General features: G+C 42.1%; 1 protein-coding gene across 4 annotated transcripts in view; it reads right to left on the reverse strand.

Annotated features, from left to right (window-relative positions):
• RASGRP3 (RAS guanyl releasing protein 3) overlaps window positions 1-11,000 on the reverse strand; it is a 99,899-nt gene that overhangs the window by 16,307 nt on the left and 72,592 nt on the right. For 3 of the 4 annotated variants that reach the window (XM_034764907.1, XM_034764906.1, XM_034764905.1), the window contains one exon: window positions 3,055-3,171. The exons of the other annotated variant lie outside the window; for it this stretch is intronic. In XM_034764907.1, the coding sequence (XP_034620798.1) occupies window positions 3,055-3,171 (117 nt within the window). The remainder of the gene's footprint in view (window positions 1-3,054; window positions 3,172-11,000) is intronic. 4 annotated transcript variants of the gene reach the window in all.

Below are 11,000 nucleotides of genomic sequence, written 5' to 3' on the forward strand. Positions count from 1 at the left end.
CTTTATTTATAAATACCTTGACAGCCAGATCCCCTGCATTCAAACACACACACTCAGTCTATGACATACCACCTAATGTAAACACAGATAGTGTCTCAAATTCACAAGGTTGCATAAGGTGCAAAACCCTCCCCCCGCCACACTCATTTAATTTCTTTGTAGCTATTTGCATTCCCCCTGTACAGAAGCATAAGGAATTCGAAGTCACATGCCATAAAACTGGGAAAAAGGTGTATGTCAAAGTCAAAATAGTTTTATGGAAAAATAGATCTTGTCAAACCACCTGATTTCATTTTTTGATGCGGTTACAGATGTGGTTGGTAACACAACTCTGTAGATTTATGTATATTCAGATTTTTGAAAGGCATTTGACTTAATACTGCATGATATTCTCATTAAAATGTTAGCACTATACAATATCAACAGAGCACACACTAAATGGATTAGGAACTAGATAACTGACGGATTAAAAAAATTAGCTGTCAATGGGAAATGATCAAATTATGCTATTCAACATTGTCATCGATAATCTGGAAGTAGATATAAGATCACTGCTGAAAAAATTTGCAGATGATACAAAATTGGTGGAATGTTAAATAAGGATGAGGGCAGTACAGTCATACAGAGCAATCTGGATTGCTTGGCAAAGTGGTTCCATTCCAACAAAATGTATTTCAATACAGCCAAATGCAAGGTCACGTGTCTAGGAACAAGGAATGGGAAACTATGCTGGAAAGTTTCTGACTCTGAAAAGGATTTAGGGGTCATAGTGGACAAGCAACTCAAGATATACTCCCAGTGTGATGATTTGGCAGAAAGGGCAAATGCAATCCTTAGGGGGTAAAAGCAAGGAAATAATGGATTTTTTTCCCTCTCTATATTACCTTGGTGAGACCAACACTTAGAATATTGCACATTTGGTTTCGGTGTTCACACTGTAAAGAGGGTATGGGAAAATTGGAGAGGTGCAGAAAGGAGCCGCAAAAATGATTTGACAGTTGGAGAAATGACTTGAGTGACAGACTTAAAGAGCTCAATATATAGTTTATCAAAAAGAAAAGAGGTGATTTGATTACAGTGTATAAATACCTTTATGGGGAGAAAATCCCAGGTACTAAAGGGCTCTTTGATTTAGTGTAGCGGGTCATGACAAGAACCGATGGCTGGAAGCTAAAGCCAAATTCAAATTAGAAATAAGGCACGCGTTTTTAACAATGAGGGTGAATACTCATGGAACTAACTACGAAGGGAAGTGGGGGATTCTCCATTTCTTGATGTCTTCAAATCAAGACTGACTGAAGTGTATCTTCCAGAAAGCCATCCAGACACTAATGCAAGTAATTGGGCTCATTAGAGTAGTAAACTGAGTGAAATTCAATAGCTTGTGTTGTACAGGAGGACGGACTAGCTGATCTGATGGTGTCTTCTGGCCTTAAGAAATCCCAAAACAAACTAGCGCTCTATGGAAAGTAGAAACCTCCTACTTTCCATAGAGTGCTAGTTTGTTTTGGGATTTTTTAACTTTAATGTAGGTCTTCTTTTGGCTCCTCAGTATGCAAATTAGCCCATTAAGAGTCCGTTACACTTCAGTGGAGCAAATGTAAGTAGTTCTAAAGGAATCTAAATTAGCGAAAAAATTATTTGTTCCACCTTACATAGCCCTTCCGAATTTGGTCCGTCAGCTCCAGACACAATTCTCAACCTAATTATGCCCACATGTCTGACATCAGCCTCTAAAGTGGGAGACAGAGACTGACTATGCTACCTTCAGCATGCACAATATGCTCCAGACACTCAACAACAGTCTAAATCAGAAATGGGTCACAGATTGCCTTGTAGTTTTTATTTTGCAAATCCAAAAAAAAACAAAAAACAAAACAAAACAAAAAAAAACCAACGCCGGACTGTTCAGATCCAGCTCCCATTTTATCTGAACCACCAAGGTCTAGTTATAGCTCATCTCTAGGATTAATGCAGCCCAGATCTTTGCACTCAAAGGCCCTGCTCCTGTTCCCATTTAAATAAATGGCAAAACTCCCATTGACTTCAGTGGGAGCAAGAGATGGTCCTAACTGTGCTGCAGCCGCAATTAGCACAGGCTTATGGTGGTCTGATATCACAGGATCAAGTGAGCTAATCTTAACCAATGATTAATGGTAACCAAGTCATAAAAAACAAAAAATCTATTGGCCTTGTGATCCAGAATAGAATGGAGTTGAGGTTTATAGTAGAAAATTGTTTTCCTGATGTTTGGAAACATTGCTGATGGCACCAATACAATGCTCAGGCTACCAAATGCTGCTAAACTAGGCATGGCTTCTCTCTCAAGATGGCTCATTGAGAGGCAGGGAATTTAGACTAAGTTTGTCAGATCCTGAACAAAAAAATAAAATAAAATAAAAATCAATTCTGCCCTTTTGGTTCTGAAGTACAAATTTGACTTGCTTGATTTTTAAGCTGTCAAAAAGTTGCATTAACACACTGATGCCAAGAATCATGAGGTTTGCCAGCAAGTCAGGGCAAACATAAGGTACTGTAGCACTTGGGCAGGGCCGGCTCCAGCATTTCTGCCGCCCCAAGCAAAAAAAAAAAAGCCGCGATCGCCAGCGGCAGTTCAGCGGTAGGTCCTTTGCTCCTAGAGGGAGTGAGGGACCTGCCGCCCCCGAATTGCCGCAGGTGCCGCCCCTCTCCCTTGGCCGCCCCAAGCACCTGCTTGTTAAGCTGGTGCCTGGAACCAGCCCTGCACTTGGGGGAGGTTTCAGAAAGGCTTGCAGTTGCACTGGTGCCTGCCAAAATCCATTTGCACCTCATTTTACAAATAGAACCCATAAAAAGGGAAGCCTGACTTCAAACTCTTCTGAAAGTTTATGCTCTGGCATACGGATACTGGGTTGCTGACCTGATCTTTGATTTTTCAGAGTAAAGTTAAAGTCTGACAGTACAAACATGAAGATCACAAGTAACTATAAAATGGAAATTCATCTTGCTCTTGGAAATCTCAGGAAAGGCAAAGTTGCTGTCCCCTTTGAATAATATAATCGCTCAAATACTTACATCCACTAGCTTTCTTATGTGCTTGTTAATGATGGTTGGGTCAGGCTTTGGTAGCACTCCAGATGCCCACTCCAGTGGCACTACTGGCTTGTTAGGGGTCGTTGGGGAGGTAGGTTGCTGACAGAAATTAGAAAACAGTATTTTTCAAATTTTAATGATAAAAAAAAGTTCATTGCTAAAGTAACACTGCAGTCCAGAATGACAAATTATCAGATCATCAAGGCTGTGAAAAACCTGTTTGGTAAGATGTCCAGTAAGGTCTCAAGGAAGAGGGGAGTTCCTTACCTCACACAACTCCAGTTCTCAGACTGTATTGCCCCCATACTGTTGGAGTCCTAAGCCTAAGCATGCAGCCACCAAACCTCCAGGAGCAGTGACAATTGAGGGTGCATGCATGAATAGCCTTTCCCTGCTAACTGTCTCCGGTTTCTTTCTGCCTCCAGGTGCTTCAACAGTAACCAGGCTCCAAAATAGAGGGGCGGAGGGAAGGTCAGTGTGGCATTGTAGAGACAAGACAATCAGAGAACAAGAGTTACACAAGGTAAGTAACTTCCTTTTCTCCTTACTGAGGTTGCCTCCACAGAATCACACCACTTGGAGACAACTAGCATTGTCCTCCCCGAGGAGGTGGGACAAGGAGCGCTGCTTGTTCAACAGTGACTGAAGCAGTGCCCTCCTGAAATTAACATTTATGCTTGGTGTAGTGTCAAGAGAATAGTGGTTTATGAAAGCATTGACAGAGTTCCACATAGGTGCCCTACCAACTTCTGATAAAGGCATGTTGCGACTGCCTGGTTGGGAAGCTGCCAATCCTAGTGGAACAAGTCATAAGTTTTTCTGGCACAGGGACTTTAGGGAGGTCATAAGAGGACTGTGGACTCAGCCTAATCCATTCAGACAGCCTTTGAGCAGAGGGACTAACCTTTGGATTTCTCTCCAAAGGCGCCAGCCAGCCTGTTTGATTTTCAGAATAGCATGTTCTTGTCTAAACAGTAGCTGACAGCTCATGTGACTTGAGTTGGGTGAATAACTGATTTTTCAGTTCGTTGGCAGTTCTGAAAAGTTGGAAAAAAAATTCAGTTTGACCCAAACCGACAATTGTGCAAAATTTTGAATAAAAAAAATTGATGACAAACTTCATTTTGGGTCAAATGAAACATTTTATTTGACCCACAACAAAACATCTCATTTTGTTTAGTTTCCAGGTACTGAAAGCGGAGGGGGAGTTTGGTGGTGGGGAGTGCTGCTAGTGATGACTAATTAAATAGTCATTGGAGCAGGGGCTTGAACTTGGGCCTGTCATCTCCTAGGTGAGTGCCCTAAAACCTCCCTCCTGTTTTGTGAATAGTGCTTAAGTTCCAAAAAATTATTTTGCCAGAACTATTCACGAATTTGTGTCAATGTCACAAATAGTTTTGGCTTGACCAAAGCTGCATTATTTGGCAAATTAAAAAGAAAAATATATACCCAGCTCTACATGTGATACCTAGAGTACAATCTGACTCACCCTGAGTGACTATGTGGTTTAGGGAAGAAAAAAGACAAGATGGACTTGTTCAAGTGAAAGATCTGAGACAGCCTTGGTTATAAATGTCAAGGGAGGCCTCAAAATAGCCTTATCCTTATGAAAAATGCTGTAAGGTGGACTTGTTTGTTAATGCCTGCAACTCTGAGACACCAGGATGAGGCGATGGCAACCAGGAAAGAAATCTTCAGTGAGACACTGAAGAGAGATCAAGAGCCCAAAGGCTCAAAAGGTGCTTGAGTAATTTTGGCAAGCACTGAATTCGAGTCTCACAGGTTGTCAGGCTACCCGGTAGAAGGATACTGGCTCATGTGACTTGAGGCAGAGCATGTTAAACTATCTAAAACTTAGGCAGTGTTTAGAATTTGTGTTTTAAAAACTCTCAATATAGCTATATATAATAAAAGGATTTTAGACATTGCCATCGAGAGGGGAAAAAAAGGGGTATAGGTTCCTATGTAGCCGTGTTTGGAAGGAAGAGAGGACCTGGGTGTATCAATGGGGCGGATTAGTTATACCGTTGGCCCAAAGCTGTTAGAAGTTGAGGGACAGGAGCTGCTCCAGGCACCAGCGCAGCAAGTGCGTGCCTGGGGCGGCAAGCCGCGGGGAGGCGTGCCAATTGCTGTGAGGGCGGCAGTCAGGCAGCCTTCTGCGGCAGGTCTGCTGGTCCTGCGGCTTTGGTGGCAATTGGATGGCGGGTACGCCGAAGGCGTGGGACTGGCAGATCACCTGCAGAAACGCCACCGAATCCACGTGACCAGCCTGACTGCCGTGCTTGGGGCGGCAAAAAACATAGAGCCGCCCTTGTTGAGGGACACGTACACATTCCCCCTCACTGCTCTTGTAGTTTCTGTAGCTGCAAACCTAGGTATATAACTCCTACAATGAGACTGTGGAGTCAAGTTTGAGAAGGAGAAATCTCTTTACCCACAAGTCCAGAGAGCTCAAGTTAATTCAGACAAGAAAATAATGTGACAAATGATTCTCCAAATCTATCGTGCTCAAACTGTTTGTTTTTTTTTATCCCAAGACTAACACGGAGGGACTTTCTTTGCTAGAGTTCATGTCTCAGAGGAGCAGTTTGGTGCACCCCTGCAACTGCAAGTTCCACATTTTTGAAGTACACATCTACCTCGATATAACACTGTCCTCGGGAGCCAAAAAATCTTACCACATTATAGGTGAAACCGCATTATATTGAACTTGCTTTGATCCACCAGAGTGAGCAGCCCCGCCCCGCTGGAGCACTGCTTTACCGTGTTATATCCGAATTCATGTTATATCAGGTTATATCAAGGTAGCAGTGTACACAGTCTTAAAATTAACACACTAAACTTATAACTACTCTGAATGAGAGTCTAGGTATATTACTGCATTCTTATTGCTCTGGTCACTCTTTGACCTGTCCCCTTCCCTTTAAAATAAAAAACATCCTGCAGTAATAACCCTAAAACACCAGAGCATAGCAGAGTGATGCTAGGGTGTCTGGAAACCATTGCTGTAGCAGGGAATGATCCTGTGAGGTACAAAGAGCTCTCAACTCCTGCAGACCTCAGCATATAGAAGGCATTTAGTACCTCACGGTATCTCTCAGTGGAGTTGAATGGGTGGTGCTCTTCCCATCCTATGAAAATTTGGTATTCTGAAAATGTTCCTGTTTTGAATGAGGATAAAACCTTTTCAAGCTGAAGAGAGAGAGAGAGAGAGAGACCCCCGAATAGCCAATAGCTCGGTGGTTATGGCACTCAACTGTGAAGTGGAAGATCCAGATTTAAGTCCCAGCTCTAAATCAGGCAGAGTAGGGACTTGAACCTGGGTTTCCTCATGTAGCAGTTGAGTGCTTTAACCACAGGCTATTGGATATTCAGGGAAGGGGCTGGGATGGTGTCTCTTGTTTTGACTAGAAATTCCATCCTGGACCTGAGAAACAATTTCCTGATGATGAAGTGTTGTTGACACTGTTACTTTACCACAAAAAGTTCTGATTTTGATGAATTAGCTTTTCAGACAAAAAAAAAAAAGTTGTTTCATCACAATTTCCCGACCAGCTGTAACTCTCCGTTCATAGGAGTGCTCCAGCTTCTGTGGGAGAGAGCGCTGCTTGTGACACATGCTGAAAGATTAGGCAGCCACCCAGCATGCACAGCAGGTCCAATTGGCTGCCCTTCCCTTGGAGGTGGGGTAATGGGGAAAGAGAGCCTCTCAGAAGGGAAAATCCCTAGTCTGACAGGGAATCCCCTGCAAACCTACAAGAGGGTCTGAAAACCTATAGTCTGTGGGGAAAACCCAGATAGCTGGCAGGAAGTCCAAGAGAGCTTGGGGGCACTTAGCATCTTGCAGGATTGGCCTGCAAGTTTGGCATCTTACTGGTACATGACTATTGATGGAGACAATATGGAGGTTTGGAGATAATGAACAAACCAAAGAACTCCTGCCTTATAGGTCCATTGTTGCTATCCCACATGATATTTTCTTAACATCCCAGCTCATGGAGTTATGCAAGAGAATCAGCTTTTAACTTAATAAATGGAGTGAACCCTAAATGCTCAAACCAGAAGATAAATAAAGAGAACTCCAAACATTTTTAAAGCTGTTAATTTTTAAGCCAGCCTCTATTCTTTTTTTTGGGGAGGGGAGGGGCAGGGGGAAGGTGAGAAGAAATTAGGTATGTTTTGGGGGCAGAGGGGTGGAGGGGAAAAGAGGGTTTGAAAAGGGCAATATAAATAAGATTGTGCAGTGGCTCAGCTATTCTGTACACACTTGTCAATTTAAAATTTTGCATACAGTTACAATTAAAATATAATTTGAGCCCAGTTTAAAGGATACACTAGCAGAATGCTGTTCTTTCTAGTGCTGTCTATTAACCATTTTACATATTTCATTGCAAATTTCCTGAAAGCAAATTGGCAAGGCCAAGACATCTTTGGCTGGAGCCTGGATAAAATGCATTATCTATAAAATTATTAGATGGATGAGTAATTGATAGCAACCACATTATACTGTTGGGCTTAGATATGGAACAAAACATTGCCATTACAAATGCTTATTTGATTTGAAATCTTTTTATTTTTACATTTTTGGCCTGCCCCAACTCAGTAACATCACTCTTACAAATATAAGAATGTGGATGGATATTTTATCAAACCTAGTCCCTCAAAATAATTATAGCTAAGTGGAAAAAGATTTTTTCCTATTTCATATATAGATTTGAATAACCAAATCTATTTGAAAGAATAGCTGTGGTAAAAAAAAATTAATGTACAGTGTCCAGAAATTAGCTAATTAAATTTATTGACGTATCAGAAACACTGCATCTGATCATAGTTTTTATGACTCACTCTGATGTCTGTTTTACCTTTTCTTAAGTAACTCTTAAGTAATTTCATTGATTTAAGAGCCTAAGTCCCTTTTGAAAATGAGACTAAGGGCCGGTTTATAATTAAGTTTTACCAATAGGACTATGTCAGTTAAGGGTGTGATTTTTTTGTTGTTGTTGTTGCCAACATCGTTATACCAGTAAAAGCCCTAGTGTAGATACAGTTCTACTGGTATCAAGATGCTGTAACTGGTAGAACTGACTTTGCTTCCCAAACCAGAATAATGTATACAGTATCAGAGCTTTTATACTGTTATAACTGCATCCACACTACAGGGTTTTGCTACTTTTTAACTATACTGGTATAGTTAAAATGGCAACAAATTTTTTAGTGTAGGCCAGCCCTTAGGTGCTTTTGAAAATGTTACCCCTCTTTTCTAAATTTGGGATTATAACAGTATATTATTATTGGTACATTGCCATCAAATGAAAATTGCTATAGCATTTTTTGGTACTCTGTTGCAAATGCTGAGTGACACTGATTATTCATTGATTACTTATATAGAAGTCCCTGATCATTCATGGTATTGCTAAGGTGACAGGACTGCTCCCTGCAGTATTTGGAAAAAACAAACAAACATTATTTATATATTTATTTTAAAAAGAGACTGGAGAATAAAGCAGCGAGATGTTTATTTAATTTGTTCATAGTAATGGTCCATCACTACTTCCTGCCACATTGCCATAGCAATTCAGTGTTGCAGTTGTTGCTGGCAATGGTGGCATATAAGGTTCAGAGGAGGTTCAGAGGAGACAAGGGATGAGGGAGATAGCTTGATTAATGATCAAATAAACATGAGTTTTTACTACCAAATCATGCCCTACAAACCATGAAGAACAAAGAAGCATTAACTTAATTCCAGGAATTGAGAGTGAATTAAATTTGAAAGCCTGTTGAAATAGTCAGAGGAGATATCCCATTATCAGGTATTTTTAGAAAAAGGTTTCTTTTGTTCTACATTTGACCAGAGCAAAGATGACCTTACAGCACACCGTCCGCAGTAACAGTTCTTATTCATGGGCCCACCACTATGATTATATCAAGAAACTGGATTAATCCCCCAAAATGATTTGCTACGGACAGGGAAACAATGTACTTGGGGTTGCAAAGCTTTTAAAACCTACAAAATGCAGGCAAACTTTGAAAAGACTGGATTTACATAGAATCATCTTAGAAGTTTTGGGACCCAGTCCTGCAATCTGCTAAACATCTCCTAGAAGGTACCTGGGTTCCCTCAATTTCCATTGATTTTAGAGTTGAGACATGTGGCAGGACTGGGCCCTGGATTAGTAAAACAATATTGGAATTAATAAACTGAAAGTGGACTTTTTTTGGAGTTTTAAGATTTTTACTGGAGGCCAAATAGTAATAAATTTAAATTAAGAGTCCATTAATACAGATTAAACATTTACTAGATTCAGCCACATTCTATTCTTCTTAAAGCACAATAAAAATGCACCAGTTTCTCAGGGTCCACTCTAATGTGTTCTTTTAAAGCACAGGAAAAATACAGATGTTGAAACATATTCCTACTGTAATATGATTTACATTATTATGAACCATGTTTGAGAGTGCAATATATAGTTGATGTTTGTATAAACAAAGTTAGAAAATGTGATGTGATATAAAATACCAAATCATTAACAGCAGACCAATCTTTGAACTAATTTTTTTTAAACAAAATGTTATCAATCATTGTCATCCAAAAATCAGAGTAAGGGACCCATGAAAAATATTTAGTTAATAGTAAAATTGTAAATGGTGTCTTAATATAAAACACCACTAAATTTCTTGCAACCTGTTGAGGCTTGGTTAAAAGCCATTAGAGATTAAATCTGGGACATTTTACAAGCAGCTTCTAATTTATCCCATTTACAAATGCATATAAAAACTACGAGTGACCACCTTCATAATAAAACACACACGAAAAAGGCTTTAATTAAACTTGAACCAGGCAAACACCAATGGGTGTATTTTCCTCTAATTCCCAGGCATTTAAAGGTATAATCCAGGGGTAGGCAACCTTTCAGAAGTGGTGTGCCGAGTCTTCATTTATTCACTTTAATTTAAGGTTTCGCGTGCTGGTAATACATGTTAATGTTTTTTAGAAGGTTTCTCTCTATAAGTCTATATTATATAACTAAACTATTGTTGTATGTAAAGTAAACAAGGTTTTCAAAATGTTTAAGAAGCTTCATTTAAAATTAAATTAAAATGCTGATCTTACACCGCCAGCCTGCTCAGCTCGCTGCCAGCCTGGGGTTCCGTTCACCTAGACTGGCAGCGGGCTGAGTGGCAGCGCCGGCTCTAGGCACCAGCAAAACAAGCTGATGCTTGGGGCGGCACATTTTTAGGGGCGGCATGGCCAGCGCCAGAATGCCGCCCCTAAAAATGTGCCCCGGCCACCCTAGTTCACCTCCACTGCTGCCACTCACACGCCGCTGCTCGCCCTCCCTCCCAGGCTCTCAAACCTGGGAGGGAGGGGGAGATCCCGAGCGGCCGTGGCGTGGGAAACAGCTGATTCGCGTGCCGCTGCTCCCCCTCCCTCCCAGGTTCTCAAACCTGGGAGGGAGGAGGAGATCCTGAGTGGCCGTGGCGCGCGCGCCGCTTCTCCCCCTCCCTCCTAGGCTTGAGAGCCTGGGGGGAGGAGGCAGGGCTGGGGATTTGGGGAAGGGGCGGAGCTGAGGCGGGGGTGGGGTAAGAAAAAAACGGGGGAGGGGAGGCGGCCAAAATTGTTTCTGCTTGGAGTGGCAAAAATCCTAGAGCCGGCTCTGCTGAGCGGGGCCTGTGGCTGGGACGCCGGCTGGCAAGGGGCCGGCAGCAGGGACCCCAGACCTGGGAGGGGAGGGGGGATTCAGGGGTCAGGGCAGAGGGAGAGGGTGCAGGGCAGAATACTGGGTGTGTGTGTGGGGGGGTTCAGAGGTCAGGGCAGAGGGATGTGGGGGGTTCAGGGCAGAAGGCTGGGGGTGTGGGGGGATTCAGGGGTCAGGGCAGAAGGCTGGCGGTGTGGGGGTGCAGGACAGAAGGCTGTGTGTGGGGGGGGG

Source organism: Trachemys scripta, chromosome 3 (genome assembly GCF_013100865.1).
Source record: "Trachemys scripta elegans isolate TJP31775 chromosome 3, CAS_Tse_1.0, whole genome shotgun sequence".
Taxonomy (NCBI): domain Eukaryota; kingdom Metazoa; phylum Chordata; order Testudines; family Emydidae; genus Trachemys; species Trachemys scripta.